General features: G+C 30.6%; 2 protein-coding genes across 2 annotated transcripts; both read right to left on the reverse strand.

Annotated features, from left to right (window-relative positions):
* Positions 1 to 2,739: 2,739 nt before the first annotated feature.
* Positions 2,740 to 3,213, reverse strand: LOC140867264 (uncharacterized). Its single transcript, XM_073272336.1, has 3 exons — positions 3,157 to 3,213; positions 2,999 to 3,067; positions 2,740 to 2,814 (listed from the first exon to the last, which is right to left on the reverse strand). Exons 1-3 carry the CDS (start codon positions 3,211 to 3,213, stop codon positions 2,740 to 2,742), a joined length of 201 nt encoding a protein of 66 aa, XP_073128437.1.
* An 11,046-nt stretch (positions 3,214 to 14,259) lies between these two features.
* LOC140861646 (S-adenosylmethionine decarboxylase proenzyme-like) lies at positions 14,260 to 15,604 on the reverse strand. The gene has a single exon (XM_073264669.1). The coding sequence runs from the start codon at positions 15,470 to 15,472 to the stop codon at positions 14,384 to 14,386; it is 1,089 nt and encodes a 362-aa protein (XP_073120770.1). The 5' UTR covers positions 15,473 to 15,604; the 3' UTR covers positions 14,260 to 14,383.
* Between the last annotated feature and the right edge of the window lie 8,647 nt (positions 15,605 to 24,251).

Below are 24,251 nucleotides of genomic sequence, written 5' to 3' on the forward strand. Positions count from 1 at the left end.
ATATTGTGTTGGTTGGTGAACCAAAATCAACCTTCTAAGATAAACTGATAAAAGCTTATGTATTACGTACTATCAAGCTCTTTTGGTTTCGAGCTTCTGTATCAGTTCACCCCATTTTGTATCTCCAATCACATACCATCTTGTTTGTTGTTTATATACTTAGATGTGTAAATATTGGTAATATTCCTTGGGCTGTAGCTAGGGGTGGATTTTCGGTATACCGTAAAAAAAATATTGGCATGAAAAAAATTCATACCAGTACCGATATCAAAATTTTGAAATGTTGGTATGGAAAAAATCCATATTTGTACCGTATAAATACCGAAAAAAATTCAATATACCAAAAAAATATCTATATTTCAAAAAAAGTTCGGTAAGGTATCACGAAAAGTCGGTATTTTAGCTCGGTATCCCAGCCCTAGCTGTAGCTTTTTGAAGATACCAAAATCAAAAAGAATATATATATATATATATTGAAATTTAATTAATATAGTTAATTCTTTTATTGACAGTGAAACAAATATGTACATTTTTTATTGTTATGTTTATAATGATTTCTTTATTTATTATCATTTTTATAAATTTTTTATGCTTAATCTTTGGTTTTTAAGGGTTTTGAAAATTAAAATATATATTAGAAAATAACATACAAATGTGTATATGCACCCAAAATATATATTTTTCATTTTGTTTTGAACATCATTGCATATTTGACTTTTGTTTTATCCTACATCTTTATTTATACAAGTCCTAAAACATCTAGATCTTTCTAGTGTATGCCACACTATTCTACACTATAGAGTATTCTAGATTGTCTTACATATATTTACATGTGTTGTATTGTAGAATAAATTAAATGTAAGATCGAGCGCTATCCGTTTTACCAAAAGCTGTAACTGGTGGTAATGATCAACTCAAATCTTTTAAACCATGCACATAACAGTGTAAGCGTCATGTTTCGATCGCTCTACGAAGAAAGAAAAATTATTGTACCTCAACAAGATTCCTTCCAATAACTACACTCCTTGCAATTAATGAGAATTGAACCTATGACATTGGCTCTGATATCAATTGTAGGACCGAGTATTTGCCGTTTTACCAAAAGTTATAGCTTATGGTAATAGTGCAACTCAAATCTTTTAAACCACACAGCACTGCAAGCGACATGGTTCGATCGCTAGCTCTACGTACCTAGCAAGGAGAATTATTGCATCTCAACACTATTTTTTTTTTTCAAAGTCCTCACATCTTGCTAGAATGTCATGAAAACTTCTAGACACAACATATTTCACAATATTTTAGGTCATACACATGAACCTAGAATCTTCAAGTTTTGTTCATAATTTTTTGATCTTTTCGCACGAACATAGAACCTTAATATTTTTTCACAATGTTCTAGGTCTTTCTACATGGACCTAGAACCTTCAATCCCCTTCTCAACTTATACAATAAGATTTCAGATGCCACCAAACCTTTATGATAGATTTCTTGTCCAATTCTTTTCGTGTCACGCGTCAAAACTGTGTGGTTTTATGATTTATTCACAAGCATATTATATTAATTATGTAGATTAAAATGAAATTGAAAAGTTAACATAGTAAAATATAATATGTAATTGTTCTACATCTAAATTTTCTCCAAGGTTTATTTATTATCTATTTTTAGTGTTCATTAAATTTCTTGTATGAAATAAGATTGTTATAATACAGTATGATTTATAATATTTTATTCGTATTTATTTGGAAATATATTGCATTAATTTAATAAATTTTGGTTAAAATAATGATTTAATTAGAAATTATGTGTAACTTTTAAAATGCTAACTCTAATTATCATAATTAACATATTAATTTTTTATTATTTTATTATTCTATTTGTTAATGATATTCAATATATATTTATTTATCTTGTTTTGTATATAATAAATTGGTCAATCGATTGAAATTATTATTAGGATTTAATTTGTTGGACAATTGATTTGTAGAGAACATTGTTCTTTTGGTTTTATGATATATTCACGCATATATTATACTATATACTTACTATATCTGTCTCAGTTTTATTTGTCACGTCTTTTTAATCTGTGTTAAAGAAATAAGAATATATAATCGGAACATATAAAATATATAATAAAAACAATGATTTAGAATCAAATGATATTCAAAAGTTAATAGTTTAAATACAATATATAATTATTTTACTCGTAAATATTTCTCTTTTTTTTGTGACGTGAGAACCCGCAGCCGCTATCTTCGGTGCGCACGGTGTAAACCCCCGGACTAACGCAATAACTTGCAAACTACGTTAGCCAGGTAAACCACACTAGGCAAGCCCAGGGAGAATCGAACTCCTGCCCTCTGGTCAAGAGTTCACCTATTCCACCAACTTGGACACCCCCTTACTGGCTCGTAAATATTTCCCTTCGGTTTAATTTATACTTTTTTTTTTTTTGAGTTAAAGTGTGAGTAATATGTCAAAATTAGATTTCGAACTCAACTTCGTCTCAACTTATAATACGCACAACGTTTTCATCGTCAATAAGCACAAACCTTTCATCATAAAATGGAACAAAAAAAAAACATCGAAGAACCAGAGAAAAAACTAAAGATTTAGTTGATCACATCAAGAAAATGACATGGGAAAAATAATTAAAAAAAGCAAGCATGCACGCTGTGCATTGCCAAAACAAAACTCAAAACTAAAACATGAAAAACAATCAACTGAAAAACTACGAAGCGGTCACTTATTGATGCCAGTTGCATTCTTCACAGATTCAGCTGCACCTTGCGCCTTAGCTTTTACCTGCTGTCCAGCCTAAACATCAACAAAAAGATCGTCACGTTATCGACACAATATCCGGACCCGTATTAGCATACACGAGTAGTTACAAATGAAATATAAAATCCCTTTGTATCATTGTATGTCTCCATGTCTAAATATCAAGAATAGTTCGTGGTGCGTCTTAACATAATTAAGGGGCGAGTCGCATAAAGATTACCTCCTGCACTGTTTCCTTGGCAGATTGTGCAGCGTTACTAGCCTTGTCCATCATCTGGTTGCATTTTTCCTGCAATGATCAGACACAAACTTTTAATGTTAATCGGATTTCAGATGCCGATTTTACTTATAACAGAGACAATAAAGGGTAACTAAAACCTGTGCCTGGCCCTTGGCCTGGCCGGCTTGGTAGCTCAAGTTCTGTGAATTATCCATTTTCTTGTTTGAACGATAAAGATTGATATATAATTAACGTAGGGATTTTGTTGCTAATTGTATGTATTTAACGTAGGAGCTGGTATTTATAGCATCTGGGGCTTGCTGGATGTTTGCCAAGTGTCTTGCGAATATAATAATTTGTAGGGATTGTGTTACTAAATGTAGGATCTATATATTCAAAGGCAATATACTAGGAAATATTGTTGTTGAAAAGATCTTATCATGCACGTGTGTGTCTTGTTCAACATATCAGTGAAATACAATATATTTGAGTACATACCACTCAGTGGCGTATCTAGAATTTTCGATTAGAGGGGGCGAATTCAATAGATTTTAAAAAATATACAATAAATATCATGTATTAATTTTATATGTTTTTTGTTGGAATTAAGTGTTAATCAAGTGGATCTACCTGGGCTTATGATTGGATTAAGTAAATGAGCCAGTGTTTATACTTGTGTCTCGGTGGCCAAGGGACTCAAGTTAAACAAAAGTCTGTTGCAATATAAATCAAGAAAGCCCATTTAGCTAAATAAAGCCGTTGGAACTCCTTGAGCTTCAGTTACATAAAAAGAGCTGAGATGCGATATAAGTGACGACTGATTTTTGACTCTTAAGCATACAAAACAATCAAGAGAATCGACAAAGGGAAGAACATGAGATTGGGAATCCATATCAGAGAAAGACAGTCACAAAGGGAAGAAGGGCAGCGAGGAATTATTAAAAGCTCTGTAAATTCTTCTTATCATTTTGTGATCAATTGTTTGTGAGATTGATTTTCTGTAAACTTTGATCGAGATCCTTTGGAATAAGAAGTGATTATTCTCCTCGTGGATGTAGGCTATGTAAATAGCTGAACCACGTATATCTTGTGCATTGTTCTCATTTGATTTATAGTTCTTGAGAATTGAAGGTTCCGTGAGTGTTCTTGAATAGATTAAATCGAATCTTGAATTTGTGTGATCATCTGGGACTAAGTGTTTTGGTGTTGAATCTGTTTGAATCTCATAACAGTGGCGCCGTCCGTGGGAACCGTAGATGATATGGGATCAATGAAGTACGACATCGAAAAGTTTACAGGCAAGAATGACTTTGCACTATGGAGAATCAAGATGAGAGCCATTCTGGTGCAGCGAGGATGGATTGATGCATTCAAGACAAAAGAAGAAATGTCAAGTTCTTTGGATGATAAGTAAAAGGATGAAATCCAGGACAAAGCACAGTGTGCTATTATCCTATGCTTAGGAGATAAGCCCTTGAGGGAGGTGTGTAGAGAAAAATCAGCAGCTGCTATGTGGATGAAATTAGAAAGCATATACATGACAAAATCACTATCCAATCGGTTGTACTTAAAGCAGAGATTGTATTCATTTAAAATACAAGATGGAAAGAATATACAAGATCAGATTGATGAGTTTATAAAGATTCTTGATGACCTAGAAAATGTGGAGGTCAAGCTTGAGGAAGAGGATAAAGCCCTTATACTGCTTAATGCTATGACAAAATCATATGAAAACTTCAAAGATGCTATGTTATATGGTAGAGAGCAAACTATTACTCTAGACGAAGTTCAGTCAACTATACAATCTAAAGAGCTACAGAGAAAGCTTTTATCCAGTGGAGAGATTCTTGGAGAAGGATTAACAGCTAGGGGCAGATCAGAGAAGAGAAGCCAATATACCAGCTGAAACAGATCTAGATCCAAGAGTAGAACTAAGCTCAAGTGTTTCTTATGCCATAAGGAAGGGCATTTTAAAAGGGATTGTCTTGAAAATAAGAAGAAAAAGACATATGACAGGAACAAAGAGCAAACTGGAGAAGCTGCAATTGTCTCAGATAGTTGTATAAAGGGTGAATGGATCCTTGACTCGGGGTGTACCTTCCACATGTGCCCAATAAAATCTTAGTTTCAAGGGCTAACTGAATCAGATCAAGGTATATTGATGCTGGGTAATGATAAATCATGTAGAGTAAAGGGAACAGGGAGTATTACTTTACAGATGCATGATGGAGTAGAAAGAATACTAAAGAATGTTAGGTATGTTCCTGAACTAAAAAGGAACCTAATATCATTAGGTACTCTTGAAGCCAGTGGTTGCACTTTCAGATGTGAAAATGGTGTGATGAAGGTATCCAAGGGATCACTGGTGGTAATGAAAGGAAAAAGATTAAATTCCTTATACATCCTACAAGCAAAAACAGTGATTGGAGGTACTGCAATCATACAAGAGAATCAAGACAAGGACAAACTATGACATATGAGACTTGGGCATGTTGGACAAAGAGGACTGGAAGAACTATCAAAGCAAGGACTGTTATGTGGAGATAAAGTCCAAGGGGTTGAGCTGTGTGATTACTGTATCTTAGGAAAAGCCAAGAGGGTATCATTTGGTTCAGGACAACACTCATCAACAAAACCTCTTGAATACATACACGCTGACCTTTGGGGTCCCTCTAAAACTCATACACATGGGGGCAGGCAATATTTCTTGTCTATTATTGATGATTACTCAAGAATGGTATGGATACATCTGTTGAAAACAAAATATGAGACCGCTGAAAAATTTAAGGAATGGTTGCAACTTACTGAAAATCAATCAGGCATGAAGGTGAAGTATTTGTAAAGCTAGAGGGATTTTCACTGTACCAAGGACACCACAACAGAATGGGGTAGCAGAAAGGATGAACCGAACCTTTCTAGAAAGGGTGAGATGCTTAATATTAAATGCAGGACTTCCAAAAACATTCTGGGGTGAAGCTTTGGCAACAACAACTTTTCTGATAAACAGATTTCCATCTAGTGCTTTAAATCTCAAGACTCCTATGGAGATGTGGAACAAAAAACCAGCAGATTACTCAAGATTGAAAGTATTTGGTTGCTTGGCTTATGCTTACATAAAACAAGACAAGCTAGAACCAAGAGCCTTGAAGTGTATGTTCATAGGATATCCAGAAGGAGTGAAAGGCTATAAGGTTTGGAATTTAGATAACACAGGTCCTAGATGTTTCAATACAAGGGATGTAACATTTGATGAGTCGAGGATGACCTATAATAACAATGAGGCTGATACTCAAGGTATCAAGTTGGATAATCAGAAGTTACAAGTTGAGGTGGAGTCCACCGAAGTTAATATAGACTCAGAATCTGAACAAAGTACTGAACAACCTGAGGATCAAGCTCAGGACAAGAACATTCCTCTACATACTGATAATCTCAGTAACTATAAGTTGGCACGGGATAGACAAAGGAGAGAAATAAGGCCTCCTCAAAGATATGCTGAAGCAAAGATGATCTTCTATGCATTGAATACAGCAGAAAAGGTGGAGTATTCAGAGCCTACATCATATGAAGAGGCAATATCCAGCAAGGACAAAAGTCAGTGGCAAGATGCCATAAAGGAGGAATTAGAATCACTTATGAAGAATAACACCTGGAAACTGGTTGAGAAGAAGAAGGATGACAGAATACATGGATGCAAATGGTTGTTTAAAATTAAAGAAGACACCACATCTAAAAAGAAAGTGAAGTTTAAAGTCAGACTAGTAGCTAAGGGGTATTCACAGATTGAGGGATTAGACTTCAATGAAATTTTCTCTCCAGTTGTCAAGCATTCATCTATAAGGCTGATCCTGGCCTTAGTCACTCAGTTAGATATGGAACTAGAACAACTAAACGTCAAGACAGTTTTCCTACATGGTGATCTTGAAGAGAAAATTCTCATGGAGCTACGAAAGGGCTATCATCATAACAAAGCCAAGAATAAAGTGTGTTTATTAAAAAGGTCTCTATATGGTCTCAAGCAGAGTCCTCGATAGTGGTATAGGAAATTCGATGAGTTTATGGAAAGGATAAAATACATCAGGAGTAGTTATGACAGCTGCGTGTACTTTGACTCAGAAAACAGTCTCAATATGACATACCTTCTACTATATGTAGATGATATGCTTATTGCAAGTAAAGACAAAAGAGCAGTAAATGATCTAAATAAGAAACTCAGCTCTGAATTTGATGAAGGAATTAGGAGAGGCTAAGAAGATATTGGGAATGGAGATTGACAGAAACAGGATTAAAGGAACATTATTTCTGAATCAGGAAGAATATCTTAGCAAGGTGCTAAGAAAATTCAATATGGATGAATCAAAGGCAACAACCACTCCTTTGGGGCAACATTTAAAACTGTCTACACATCAATCCCCAAGTAGTGAGCAAGAAAAACAGGATATGATGAATGTTCCTTATGCAAATGGAGTTGGAAGCATCATGTAGGGCATGGTGTGTACACAGCCAGATCTTGCACATGAAATTAGTGTGGTTTCAAGATTTATGTCAAATTCTAGAAGAGCTCATTGGGAGGCATTAAAGTGGATTATGAGATACTTAAAAGGCTCAGCAAACATTGGACTTATGTTTAAAAGAAAGGAAGCAGCAACAATACCAATCGAAGGTTATGTTGACTCTGATTATGCAGGAAACATAGACTCAAGAAAGTCATAAACTGGTTTCATATTTACTGCTTTTGGAACAGCAGTGAGTTGGAAGTCTATGCTTCAATCGGTGGTAGCACTATCTACTACAAAGGCTGAATATATAGCTGTGATAGAAGCTATAAAAGAAGCAATATGGCTGAAAGGATTTGTGAATGAGCTTGGCATGAAGCAAGAGACAACGACTGTTAACTGTGATAGCCAAAGTGCTATACACTTATCAAAGCATCAAGTTTTCATGAAAGGTCTAAACATATTGATGTAAAGCTCCATTTTGTAAGGGATGTCATTGCAAAAGATGAGGTGAAACTACTGAAGATAAAGACTGAAGAAAATCCAGCTGATGCCTTGACCAAGGCACTACCTCAACTGAAGTTCAATCTCTGCCTTGACTTAGTTGGAGTGGTGGAAAGGACTTAGTTTCAGTTTGAAGAATGGGAGGTAATCAACTTGTTGACAAGGTGGAGATTGTTGGAATTAAGTGTCAATCAAGTTGATCTACTTGGGCTTATGATTGGATTAAGTAAATGAGTCAGAATTTATACTTGTGTCTCGGTGGCCAAGGGACTCAAGTTAAACAAAAGCCTGTTGCAATATAAATCAAGAAAGCCCATTTAGCTAAATAAAGCCGTTGGAACTCCTTGAGCTTCAGTTACATAAAAAGAGATGAGATGCGAGATAAGTGACGACTGATTTTGACTTTTAAGCATACAAAACAATCAACAGAATCGACAAAGGGAAGAACATGAGATTGGGAATCCATATCAGAGAAAGGCAGTCACAAAGGGAAGAAGGGCAGCGAGGAATTATTAAAAGCTCTGTAAATTCTTCTTATCGTTTTGTGATCAATTGTTTGTGAGATTGATTTTCTATAAACTTTGATCGAGATCCTTTGGAATAAGAAGTGATTATTCTCCTTGTGGATGTAGGCTATGTAAATAGCTGAACCACGTATATCTTGTGCATTGTTCTCATTTGATTTCTAGTTCTTGATAATTGAAGGTGTCGTGAGTGTTCTTGAATAGATTAAATCGAATCTTGAATTTGTGTGATCATCTGGGACTAAGGGTTTTGGTGTTGAATCTGTTTGAATCTCATAACATTTTTAACAATACATTTTCTCAAATTTCATGATTTGAAAATACTACATATGATACCAAATAATTATTTAATCATTTTTCAACAGATTACGAAGTGATGTTTTAATAATATTCATTACTCAAAAAAAGCTCTCTACTGCGGTTACAACAGATATATAATAATGCTATTTTCAAAGTAAATATATCAAATGAAATGATGATGTTTTTCTTTCTATTAGACGATCTTTTAGCAATCTTGTTAATTTCTGCAACATCAAAAAAATTGATTGCTACTTCATATCTTAAATAAAGGTATGATGGCGGTGTTTAAGATGCGTTAACTCTATTAAAGTGAAATCAGATGATAAAACTGAGCAAATTATATTGAAGTAACTTTTCTTATCATAAGTAAAAATAATAATTTGATGGATCAAAACATGCTATACATAACAACAAATTTGTGTACTCTCAGTTAAAGCGATTGTATAAATCTCTGAAAATCTATCACTTCATAAAATCTTTCAAATGATGATAGTTCAGATGATCATTTTTTCAGTATTTCGTTGTGATCTCCAAATCTGTCTTTACTACTATTTATTCAAAGTTTATCATGGTAGTTAAAATATAGGTGACTCTTTTGTTATTGAGAAGGAGATTGCATAATTAAAATTTGTATTTTAAAAAGATATTATGGTATTATTTGAGAGATCTTTAGAAAATTTTGTTAATGAAAAGTTGAGAATGTTTTCCAAAAACTCTCTCAAACACTACCTATATATATAGTACTAAAAAATTTAAAATTTGAGGGGGAGCGATCGCACCCTTTCGGGATCATGTAGCTCCGCCACTGCATACCACATATATATTATCATAATATATAGTTTAAAGTAAAATACATACCGACATGTGCTAGCTTTGTCTGTTTGATTAAGAAAAATGTTTAAATTTTACTTTAGAAATTAGTCAAATTACAAAGTTAAGCTAATGAAGGAATCTAATGTTATCAAAAGTGCATTTGAACATTTTATATAATTTCAAAAATAACGATTTTCATAATTGGACAGAATCCGGTACATTCCTGTAAACTTGGACTGAAAGGAAAATTTATTGTTAGACTTGGGCCTAGAAAGCCATTTCTAAAGTTAGATATTACAAATAGTTAACCATCATTCGTTGCTGATTAATATGCTCTTCATGATGATATTTTTTCCTTGCAAACTTCGTTGAGTTTCATATTCTCCACAAGCCATTAATGATGTCATTTGCTTAAGAATTTACACCTCTCCACGCAATGAAAAATAATGTTTGACATAAAAAATAGGGAAAACTGTAAATTTGGTCTTGTATATTTGTCACTTTGCGATTTTGGTCCTTTATGTTTTTATATTTCAGTTTTAGTCATGTATGTTCCGATTTTTGGCAATTTCGGTATTTTTTATTTAAAAATGTTTACGTGGCCCTGTACAAGTCAGCTCCACATCAGCACTGAATTGGTGTCACATGAGCGCTACGTCGGAAAAAGGACTAAAATTGCCAAAAAAAATAAAGATAGCGGATTAAAACTGAAATCTGAAAATATAAAGGACTGAAATCGCAAAATAAAAAACATGCAGAACCAAAAAAGAAATTTTTTCTAAAAAATAATGTGTTTAAATGTGTCATATCAGATCAAAAATTTACCTAAATTTACTCGAGAGATGATTCACACAGTTATTTTGTTTTTTTTTTTTTTGTTTCTACTACGTGTGTGTTTCTTATAATTTAATAATTTTTTATATATCTATTATCTATTACATATCTGAAAATATGAATAAAAGAGGTAAAGTTTTACGATTGTGAAATTAAAATTTTACACTTTTATTTACACTATAAGTAAGGTCATATAAAAATATATAGGGATATAAAGTAAAAAAACATTTTGGTTAAGACATAAAAGTAAATAAATATTTTTATTATATGTAAATATTAATATCCATAAATCTATTATTATCTACATCTACATCAATTATCAAAGTGTGAACCAAAGTCAAAGATTTTCACTGTATATTTTCAAGTTTGTCCTTGGTTTGTACACACTTGATAAATCTCGTGATAATGTTTTTGTAAAATCAGTTAGTATGATAAGGTCAAAATTGATAATATGTGTGTGCATATTAGATAAGAATCAAGTTACCAAAAAATTTGAAATACCAAAATATATTTTGTTTTTTTAATTTTTGTAGATAAAGTTAACATATTTATCTTAATTAAATACTATCCAGTTTTCTAAAATATTGAAACACCAAAAAACCTGGGTTATTATTTTTTTGTGGACTGAATTAACAGATTTTTTCCAAAAAAATCTTATATATTTTAATTTTTTTAATGACCTATTGTGTTAAATAATTATATCATGATTTCATAAATATATAAAAATATCAGATTTGTAAACATTATTTATATATATATTAAGTAAATTACACACCGGTGTTCAAATAAATCAATTCAAGTGGAGTCAAGTTTTAATCCAAAATAATAAATAAATAACACACCAACACACAGGAATGATCACATACACCCTAGGGTGCAGTATTTTTTGTGTGCGACCACTAAAACCCGGTGTTTTTTTTACACTGCATTTAAACATTATTTTTATAAGCTCATATGGGTTATTGAAATGCTTTATCTTAAAATGTTAATGTAAATATAGAAAATAAATGTTCTCAAAAGTATTATATCTTAAATTGCAGTGTTCAATATTATATCGATCCGATCAATCATCAAAGTATATAAATGTTTAATACTTTTTTTTACAAATATTTATAATGATTAACAATTATTAATAAAATATGTTTTACGTATAGGGCGACAAGTCGATAACACTTTAATATATATCAAAAGTATTTACAGACATCAAATAAAGAATAATATACATTTATTCTCAAAATAAACAAAACGATTGAAATAAGAGATTAGATATTAACATTTGTAATTAAAGTCATTTAAAATTCAATAAAAAAAAATCAGCAACGAAAACATTTTAAACAAAAGGAAATTATTAAATTTCAAAAAACAATAAATTATAAAAAAAAAGAGGATGTCAACAAATACATTGATCGTTAACAATATTAACATACAAGTAATAGAAGAAGATTACATACTAGAATGCAGTTGAGAATGATGAAATTATTGTTATTCTTGCAAGTAAAGATTTTAGTAATACAATGTTGTATTGAACGATTATTTGAATTCTCAGTAATGCATTCAATTATTCTAAAAAATTAGTAATAAAAAGAGTATGTCCAAAAAAACTAAAATATTAAAGATAGAAAAATACAAATGATTAAAAAATACATAATAAAACATATTACTTCAAAGCATACATACATAAGATAGAAAATAAGACGAATTTATGGTACGAAACATGTCATAGTTGCTCAAGATTAATCAACAAAATAATGAAAAATACGAGTTAAAATAATTACATATGTTTCAATATTAATATCGTGTCCAAGTAAAATTAACATTATATATATTTATAATCTTACATTATTTATTGACAATGTCTTATTCTAAATTGCTATTAATGTAGATATAGAATAATGATGATCATAAATGATAAAAACATTGAAAATATTTTTATTAGTTGCATTGTTAAAGATTATATTGATTTCACATGTAATAGTTATATATTATTACCAATTATTAATAAAACCTATTTTATTTAAAGAACAAAAACACTTCAATAAAGGGATGAGAGTGGGTTGAGTATAAACTCATCCCGACCCGTATTAAACCTGTCCCGACAAGACGAGTTTAAAGTCGCCCAAATGGGTCCACAAGCAAGTTCAGGTAGGTCTTTGGGTTTGGCCAAACTCACCACAAGAATTGCTATTAATTAAAGATGATGAGAATATTGATGTTTGAATAGAGAAGAAATAACACATGGTAAATGGAAAAAAAATTCGTGAAAAAAAGAAAATTCCTACATATAAAGGAAAAAATATTTATTAATAATCTAAATTAAGGTTTAGAATGCACTATCTATGTTATTATATTTATTTAATTTGATTAATTTATCTCACTTATTAACAAACACAAAATAAATTATATCGATCCAGAGTATACATACAACATAAAGAAAATAAGACAAATTAATGGTACGAATCATGTCATAATTGCTCGACATTAATCACAAAATGATGAAAAACGTGAGTTGTAATAATTGCATAAGTTTCAATATCAATATTATGTCAAGGTAAAACTATATTAAACATTATATCTACAAGCTAAGTGCATGATTTATTGATAATATATTGTTTTAAAAAGTTAATATAGCTATAGAATAACGAAAAATTTAAAATAAAAGAGAACGTCCAATAACATCATCGATCATTAACGATATCAATTTACTAATAATAGAATACAATAATACAATAATGAAGATTTGAGAAAATAAAATTATTTATACTCTTGTAAATAATTATTTTTAGCATAAAAAAAAATGTTATACAACAAAAGAATCAAAGAATAAATATATAAAAATACAAATAATAATTGATGTAGACAACATCACAAGAATTATTATTGAAGATGATGAAAAATTGGTTTTTTAAAGAATAAAAACGAAGACAAATGAAAAAATCGTGAAAAAAAAAGAAGTGATTATATAAAGGAAGAAAAGACGATATAATTTAATTTAAGATTTAGAATGCATTATCTTTTTTTTTTTTCATAATAAGCAATAGTAAAATGATTTTTCAACACTAAGTTATATTTTTTTTCTTAAATATTATTTATCAAATATGTAATGATTTCAAATTATATATTTTTCTCAATGTCTAATTTATACAAAATTATTATATTTATTACATTTATTATTTTCTAACAACAATCAATTCAATTCAATTTGTAATATATAAACTTTTTGAACAAAATTGTTCACACTCATTATCTTATAATATATGTTAAACATAATATATAAATTGAATTTTAATATTTATTAAAATACCACGCAAATTATTAATTAATAGTACGTTTATTTATTCTTATCTCAACTTATTTATTTAACAATGCTTATCAATAATAAAATATGTTTTCACGTAAATTGCACATGCTTTTACTAGTTTAAATAAACAGGCGAAGGAAGGCTATATTAAAATCCAAAACATGTCGAGTCGTTAGCCTAGAAATGTCCTTGTACCGGCATCAAGATAGTCCTTTGGTCCAAAAATCTACTTTTCTAATCTAATATATAAAATTGTAGGTGGCCGCCCATTCTACTTTTGGCTCCATTAATCACTATGCCTCTGGGATGGAATCCTATTCTAATTCTCACGCATCGAAGCACCGTAAAAAAGGCAATGAAAGACAAGTGGCCGTTTTTATGCGTACAAATTCCTCATTGGAAATATTTTATGGCGCCGAATGGAACGTGTTCAAATCTTTAAAAAACCTTCTTTATTGGTCTCAATAAAAGACAGTGGTGGTAGTATGGGAATGAGAAAACACAAGCAATAAATTTTATTCATACTCCAAAATTCAAACTCAAAATACAAAACAACAATCAAGAAACATATAGCAATTGTTCAAGTTTAAAACCAAATCTAACAAAAAAATTAAGATTATTTCTTCTTCTCAACTTCCTCATCCTCGCTCTCGCTCCAACATGATTGGAGAATCGACACAGGCGACCCACAACCCCTCGAACTAGTGAAGCTGCTGTACATTATGGATCCTCCATCGCCAAGTGCTTCGCAGTTTCGTTCTCCACATGCATAGCCCTTCATGCATAGAGTGAATTCAGAATCGAGGTCCTTTGCAAGAGGAACGGAAGAATGCAAAGCCACAGAAAACTTCGCTGGCTGGAAGCAAGACAACACCCTCTCCAGCAGTAGAGACAAATTTTCTTGATTAAAATCGTAGCCAACTGCTTCAAAACTCGCGTAACTGAAACCGTCTTCTGGTGTGACGTGAATGGTAGAGATTGCGCCGCCTTCTATAGCGTTCATTGAGTAACCACAGGGATCAAATTCGAAATCACATATCTCAGAATGCGGAAGGATTTCTCTAATTCCAGACACTTCAGTCATAGCAGATGCCGAGCTCGACTGGTTCTTGAAAAACACAGAAGCCTTCTTTTGGTCCAAATTCGTCATGCACATCTCTAGAGTGTAAACAGGGCTCAAACAGCTAGTCCCATTGGCACAAGCAGAGTAAACGTGCCATTTCTCATTGTCATCAGAATCACCCATAACATAGGCCTTGCTACTCAGTCCAAGTTTGCTAAAATGATCGTCGAGAACAGCAACTTCTTCGGAAAAGCTACGGTGCGGAAACGGCTGGGCGCCAGGAAAAATGAAGCTCCCACGAGTGTATCTTACGGAACTCACAGAAAGACCAAGCATACCATCCAGCTTAAGGACAGGTGGGATAGAAAGCAGCAGTTTGGTAGTCCCACAGGTTTTGAGTATAATCTTGTAAGGGTACACAAAGAGGCTTGATTCTGATAGAACATAGGAGTCCACTTCCTCATTCTTAAGTGAAGACACAATGGTGCATTGAGCTGGGTCTAAAATTTCATCCAGTTGGGATTTGGACAGAGATCGAAGGCCACGGCCTCCAGGATCAGCAAATAGGCCAGGCTCCGAGAAGGAAATCTCGAGCCTCTTCTCATAACCTTCGAATCCGATTGGGGAGATTGGTGAAGTCATTTGGACTAGAGAGAAAAGAATGAAGCTTTCAAATGAATGAGGAAGGGAGAAGGGAAAAGAGAGAGCAGAGAGTTAAGACACTATTCTTCTGTTAAAAAGAGGAAAACTTGGTTCGTCTCAGGATGGCTTCCGAGCGCACTGCAACAAAGAAAGCCCAGATTGTTAATGTTTGAATCCATTAAAATGAAACAAAATCAGATTGTTCAGAAGGTGAAACTCACGTTGGAGTATGCAGCAGATCTGAATTTCTTGATTCCACCGTTGGGGCGTACGTCTTCAATGCTGTAACCGAGGGGGGCTTCGTAGAATAATGATTTACTATTACTGGACTTCTTTTTACCACCCTTTAACTCCATTAAAACATTCAGTCTTTCCTGGCTGAAGGATAACAAACGAGATTCAAAACCACGTAAAAGCAATACAAATACAAATACAAAACAAAAGCAAGATCCGAAACGGTATTAATAGCACAGAATTCCAGCAAAACCATGGAATAATTAAAAAGCGCAAGATAAGATTTATTTTTAAAAAAAAATAAGCGCAGGATATATAAATATACGGAAGATTAAACGTTGGGAACGAAATTTAGGTGCCGGAGAAAACAAGAAATTGTGTAAACCAACAAGCGGATTCCACTCCAACAACCCATGAATACGACATTAAATCGACAGATCTATCATCATTCACCGGGGAAACAACAAAAGCAACGAGAAGGAAACGAGATGCAGCAACTAACCAGAGACGATGTATCCAACAATGGCCGAAGATCACCTATTTTCTCTCCGTAATCTTCAAATATCAAATCTGCAAATTAAATTAAAACCAAATCAAAAAATCATCTCATGCACCGCACAAACAAACAAAAAGAATCTAAAAAAACAAATTAACAAAGAATAAACATAAAGAAAACACTTTCGAAATCCAAACCAACAAATCTGAATGATCAAAAAGCCAACCCAGAATCAAAAATCGAGAACCCAACAAACAATTATCGAAAATGGGAGAGTATTTGTGTGTTTGCGGAACTCGGAGGAGCGAATCAATGGGGATTGATATGCCAAGAGGACTCCTTATAAATAGGGAAACGAAAGAAGCGTGTGGAGCGAACGCGACGTCGTGTAATTACGCTATTGTCCTCTGTTTAATTGGGCCATAATTACTTGATTGACGAATTTACCCTTTGTGGTTGAGTGCGGATTAAGAAATTAAAGAAAGATTCGTTGGCTAGTGTGATTCCTTTTCTTTCGGAAAATTTCCTTTCCCTTTTTATTATTGGTAGTAAAAAGTCAAAGTCAAAGCATGTTTTTCGTGGAAAAAACATGTATCACATTTATATATTGTAATTTGTAATTCTAGATATGGAAAATGGAACAACGAATAAAATTATCCAACGCCGAATATATTCTTTCAGATACACTTTTCTTTTAACCCATTCCAGTAAAATTCTTGGGGTGTTAAATATTTATATTTGAAAAATATATATCTGATAATTGCAATTTCTTGGATGTACTCGTACAAATTAAATAGATTCAATTAGCTTTTTCTAAATATTGTGCTCTTGTCCATAGATGTCTTTTTCTTAACAAGCAAATATTTCGGAAAATAATCATTTTAGTTTCTTAGATTCATTATGTTTTCTGTTTTGGTTATTTGGTTGGTTTTAATTTTTATTTCGCGAGAGTGCTGATGTAATAATGAACACAAATAATTTTTTTTTAACACACCAGTATTCAACGAAATATAACTAAAAATTATTTTAAAAAAATTTACACCACTAAGAGAATCCACAAGTAAAACCTACACAACCACTCTATTATAGTCTCCATTCCACAAAATAAAAAAAAAATCTTATTAAATTTCCACTATGACAAAAACCTCATACTACTTTTTTATGGACTTCACACTTAGTTTAAATATCTCAATTATTATTTAATGGGACGCATCATTAACTAATAGTACTGACACTATTAATTTCTATATTTTATATATTCATGTATAGGTAATTTATCATAGATGTATTAATATCCATTAATTATATTTAATAAAAAAATAAATATAATTTTTATTAATTGAAATATATATATATATTAAAAAATGCAACGGTTAAAAAACAAAAACAAAAACAAAATTGAAATTGTCTAAAAGACTAAAATTCATAATATTTAATTTAATAATTAATTTTTTAAAAAATAAAAATTTCCAAATGTTAAAATTCATCGTATTTAATAATTTACTAATAAAAAGTAAATAACAAAAAAAAAAGAAAAAAAAGAACGTTCTTGAAATCAAGAACACCTTAATTTTCGTTAGATCAAGATGAGAGAAGCTCTTTCTATTGTGTCCCGTGGGAGCTTTAAAAAACTCCACAATTGTTCTAAGAAGACCCAATTCTTGCAAGTTAATAGCGAAAATGGAAAACATGATCACTTGGCTAACCAATTTAGCAAATTTTCCAAGATATTACAACCTAATTAAGTAGCATGACATGACACGTCGACACGAACAATATCATTATCAAACAACTTATAATTTTACGTGTTCATGAACTTGAAAAATACGTGGTTGAATCAATAAACTAGCGATTGTTTCAGTCATTTTAAACGTTGGTTAAGAAATCATCGCTTGATTATATTAATTATAGGACCACACCTAAATGTCTTCGTAAGCCGTAAATTTCGTGCCCATTTCGTATATATATTCCCAATCATACAGCTTTCTGATCCCTAATTCATTGTTTCCTATAAATTTTATTTTCAAGAAACCAAATGTAAGAGACCCACTTTCATTTGGAGACAAATGCCCCTATTTAATCACGTCCACATTACCATCCAACTGGCCCGAACTTTCTCCATCGTAAAAATCGAATATTGTTTAAAATAATATTTTAAAAAACCATTACTAAAATAAAAATTAGTTATAAAAATTGGACTCAACGTTGACACGTATCTTTGCAAATCTACTCGAAAATTTGTGTGTATCAAGTTCACCGATGATCATTGGCTTCAAGTTTCACTAGCCTCGTAGCCCAAAATTTAAATCGGTCAACACTGGCACTTGCTGCTGAGATTTAGGTAGTGTTTGAGAAAATTTTTAGAAAGCATTTTTCAATTTTTTTTAACAAAATTTCAAAATTTTATCAAAAAAAAGCTAAGAAGTGCTTTATATAAATTATCTCAAACACTACCTTAGTTCACCTAATGTACGTCCGAGGTATTGTGCTACGTGTTCATACAAATGACGTAGTATGAATCACGTTTGATTTTTTATGTTTACGCAAAAATATATATAATCTAATATATTGTATGACATTAGATCGACCTTTTACAACATTCGTTGTACTAATGATAAGATCGATCACACAAATATTCTTTACAAATGGACGGTTTAGAACATCCTAACTGTAAGATGGATTTAAAATAAAAGGCTTTGGAACTCTCTATACCACTACTTTCTTATAAGCAATATAAGAGAATCGTGGAAAAGCCTAGAAACCGAAGCTTTTGAATTGCCAGGCATGAAATTGATCTTTTACGATAATGTTTGGTATTATTTTTTAAAAAAATATATTTTTTTAGCTTTTATATTTTTCATAGTTTTCTCGTCAGTCGTCATAGTGGTGTTGATTATAATAGTTTGGGGGAGATCCAAAACTTTGATTGAAGATTGATTTCAGTATAAAATTCCCAGTGATATATAGTATATATTATATTAAAAAATATATGCAATTGTACTATGCGCGACATTATATATATTATTCTAGTGTTGATGAGCGGATTTGACATCAAATCCATTTCAAAGATATCGATATTTTTTTATAAAACGAGACTTGACGGTTATTAGATTTCTCTCAAATTAATCTTATAATAATTAAAATTTTTCGTTGGAATATATTTAATTTTTCTTTGGATTCGCCATTTATAATGGAAAATTCTACGTGTCATATTTTGTTACACATTAAATTATACATTGTACATGAAATTATAAAATTATCTTTTAACTTTATTTGAAAAAAAAAATCTTTTAAAAATACATTAAAGATATTATGCAATTTCAAACAATATATACTATGCTTGACTCCGTATGGATTTTGTGGATGAATTTGCATGCATGCATGCATGGATGCATGGTCGCCTCGTGCCCCACTGATGAACTGCCACAGCCTCCTAAATTTGACATTCGTCCGATATTTTATTTTACCTTAATAACCCTCCAATTGACCAAGACCATGTGAAGTGCAGCTTTTAAATTCCTCTTTTGCCCCCGAAACAACGTGATTCCCGTTTTGCTTAATTACGCACCGTTGGGATAATTTACACGCTTCCTTAAAATCTTATTTTTATGTATCTTCAAAAAAATAAATCTTACTCTAAAAAAAAAAAATAAAAAATAAAAAATAAAAAATAAATCTTATTTTATTTACTGACAAATATAATTATATTCAAAATGTTTTTTTTATAAACATGTGTTTCACCGGTTTAACCTTATGTTTTTTTATTATATGAGAAGTGTGCATATGTCGTAAAATACAATTTTAAGCAATATATTTTTATCGTCATTAATATATCTGTGTGTGATTATGAAATAGCTGTGGCGCGCAATAGCCATGATTACGATGGCCGATTTGGGAATGTATTTATTTGAAAAATCTAACAAAATAAATAAAAATCATATATAATTTTGATCATATATATTTGCATCTTAGTGATTTTGATATTCTATTTTTATTAAATTTTGATTGACGATTATAGTTTTGTATTTTTCAATTTTTAATAGTTTTAGTCATGTTTTTTCGTGAATGTTGACATAGCACTATTTATCTAAGTGTCACGTTGACACCAGATCAACACAATATCAAAAAACACTAGTTAATTCGATCGTACGTACTCTCGTATCTTTCAATTTTTGACAGTTTTAATTTTTTGTCCATAAAAATCGATATAAACTACTTATATCAACGTCACATTGACACTACGTCAAAAAATTTAAAATTGCAATATATATATATAATGAATTAAAATTTGAGACTATAAGAATATCAAAATCGTGAAGAAATTAACAAGGAATAATATTCGCAATTTTTTTATGACTAACTTTTTGTAGTTTTGACTTTTGATCATGATAATTTTGTCAGAAATAAGTAGTAGGAGAACCTTTGGCGAATCTAAAATTAATGACTGTACAATTAATATAATATAAGTGGAGTTTTTGGGGATAAGATTGCCAAATCAGTGGAACAATCACCATGAGCTGGTTCCCATGACCTAAAATTTGGCAAAAATCATCCTTTGGAATAGACGAGGTTATCAATTATCGAAACACGACAAATTTATTACGTGGAATTTTCAAATCTTTTTATTTCCTTAATTAATTATAATTTGTTCCTGAAAATGGGGTGCTTCGCCACCCTGGTGCCAACTCACCCTCATTCTCTATTCCTCTTAAATTTATGTATTTTTCGAATAACGAATATAAAAATTCTTAAAATTGCCACATGAAAGTTAAAACACATGCTCAACTTGGTGATGGATCCTTACCTTCGTGTTTGATTCGTGTTTGATGATGTCTATAATTTTATGTTTTGTCAAATCAAAATGATTTGACATTTTCTTAATTAAAATTTTATGATTAGTTGATAAATTAAAGGAATATTTGCAATTACTAAAAAATAATTGTTAGATTTTGGCTTAAAAAAATTACTTTTGTGTGTTTTTTAAATTTAAATTATGTGTTAGCTTATGCTTAACTTAATTGAAATCAAAAAACAAGTCATGTGGTGATTATGATTCTCTAAAAGTGATTCTAATTAAAAAATCAAAGTTAAAATCATTCTAATCACTTATTTATCAAACACTATCCAACTTTGATTTTTAAATTTTCACATGTGTTCCAAACTCTACCAACTTTTGATTTTTCTTAATTTTTTTATAATCTATAAATTTAGGGAGTGTTTGCAAAAGATTATACTTTTGTAGAAGTGATTAAATTTATAGATTATAAAAATTTAAAAAAATCAACAGTTGGTAGTGTTTGAAAACAAATGTGAAAATCTAAAAATCAAAGTTGGGTAGTGTTCGATAAATAAATTATTAGAGTGATTTTAATATCGATCTTTTTATTAAAATCACTTTTGAAGAATCATCATATGACTAGCTTTTAAATTTTAATTAAGTTAAGTATAAGCTAACACATAATTTAAATTTAAAAAATACACAAAAATTATTTTTTAAACCAAAATCTAACAATAATTATTTGCAAACACTCCCTAAATATTAATATGTCATGTCCTACCTCAGTAAGATTCTTGTCTTACTGGATCTCCGTTGTCCACCAAAAAAGATTATCGTAAATTAAAAAATGTGTTAGTCTTTGATAGGACATTAGATGCTAATAATTTTATTGGAGCATCAAAGAATACATTATGTCACACCCTTACCAATGGGAGACAAGGAAAAGATTATTGATTTGAAGACTATAAAATATAAAATTTTATGCTTGGATTTTTCTTGAATGGACATGGTAAATGTAAAATGCACATATTTCTTGTTACGATTCAATGTCTCATTGTCAAGTAATTTCAAGCGCACTTCATGAAACTACTTGGAAGTGGCGTGGGAATTTCCGGCGACTAAACAAAAAAAAAATTAGATATCATTCGATCTGAATTCCAATTATCCGATTTCTGTTAATTAAACCGAAAAGGTTTCAAAAAGAGCTTTATGTAACATATATGAGCAAAACGGCACCGATAAAACTCATGAAGAACGACATTAAACGGAAGTTAATTTGATTTTGTTCTAATCATGTATAGATATATAATTCAATTTTTTGATATAGAAGCAAGTTTAGATACCTCACTCATTGATTTTATTTTATTTTTATGACCATACACTCGTTGATTAATTTCTCATGATTTGGGAATTGATGAGTTCTCCAAATGTTTACAGCGTAATAAATTTATATACACAAATGCTACACAATTGACAAAAGCCCAATGAAAAAAAAAGGCTTCTTAAAAGTGCAATCAAACTAGCAAGCTGTTGCCAAGCCCAATAAGACAAGAGTATGTCCAAATCCAATTATGAAATATATATATACACACACTAGAATATTGACGTACACGTTACTTGTATAATATTTTTCTAACAATTTGATTTATATTTAAATAACAGTAATATCATTAATGTAAAAATTACTAAAATGTACAATAAAGTGCGAAAATCAAAACTATATATGTGTGTTTGATTTTCACGCGTATAGAGAAAATCACTAAGAAAATGAAGTTTACAAACAAATTTTCTATGTTATTCATAGTCATTCCAAAGTTGATTAAGAGAGATATATTAGTAATTCTATATGCGGAGAGTAAAATATAAATTTAGGATCAGAAAAAAGAAATGAAATCTATATAAAAAGGTCGATTCTATTAGTTTTTTGGCTTGAGTCTAACATAAAAAATCCCTGTAAATACTCATAATACTTCATAACAATTTTATTAAGTTAAATTAGCAAAAAATAAATACAATATTTATTACAATACAATATTTTTATTTTAATTAAACAATTATGCCAAACTATTGTAAATAGTCATTTAAACATAACTCGCCTTACAGTTTTGATGGCAAACATATATGAATTTGCCTAACAAACAAACAATGAAACAAAATATAATTTTTTTTCCCACTTAACCAATCGATAAAACAACAATTTAATAGCTGTAAAAATACAATCACAATTAAAAAAATAATATAAATTAGATGGCACAATTCAAAGAAAATGGGCAATCCGATTATCCGAGAAGAATAAATCAACACAATCCAATTATATAATCTAGAAATTAGTTTCAATAATTTAATTTAAGAAAGATATTTAACAAGCAAATACAAATTTTGAAGCACATCAAACAATAATTTAATAATATTAAAAATCAAAATAAATAAACAATAATATCAAGTTAGGGCTCCCGGATCCCCAAATCTAAAACACAAAAAATATTCCATATTTACTAACCCGTGACGTGGACGGTATATTTTAGTGATTTGATCATGAAATTTTTCTACAAATCTTTATAAATTATGATGAAAAGCTTAAAGTTTAAAGCCTCCAAAACAGATAACTATTTTTCTCAGAGAAACGAAAAGCAGAAAAAAAAAACTTTGCCCTTTACGTAAAATGAGATTCTGACTTTCTGAGAAAGATGAATGAGAAAGAATTATAAAATGCGCCGGATTGGAAGTACAATTTAATTTTAACATAATTGAGATTTTTCACAATTATAAAATTAATGAACTTGTATTTATTATTGTTAATATATACTTATATAAATCCAAAAAAATGGGCCCTAAAAAAATTAAAAATTTGGAGCCTGAGTCCATTAACTCTTCAACCTCAAGGAAGAAGCGGTCATGTATAATTGGGACGAATGACATATTTATAATTTGTTTTATTCTAGTTTGTATGTGTTTGGCTAAACTTATTAAAAAGAGCTTATAAGCTTCTAGAGCTTAAAAGCTGTTTTACAAGCTTATAAGCTGTTAGAACTTATTTTAAAAATAAGTTGTTAAAGTGTTTGGATAAAATTATTTTAAATAACTTAAAGATGTTGATGTGTTTGGTATTATAAAATTTTTTTATCGTCGAAATTACCAATAAGAGTATAATTATATAAAAAATAATGTTTCGAGTTATACATATATGAAAATAGTTTTAGAATAAACATATATTTAAAAAATAAAATTTTTATAATATTTTATTTTATTTTAGAAAAATTTATGTGATTTGG

Source organism: Henckelia pumila, chromosome 4 (genome assembly GCF_033568475.1).
Source record: "Henckelia pumila isolate YLH828 chromosome 4, ASM3356847v2, whole genome shotgun sequence".
NCBI lineage: Eukaryota > Viridiplantae > Streptophyta > Magnoliopsida > Lamiales > Gesneriaceae > Henckelia > Henckelia pumila.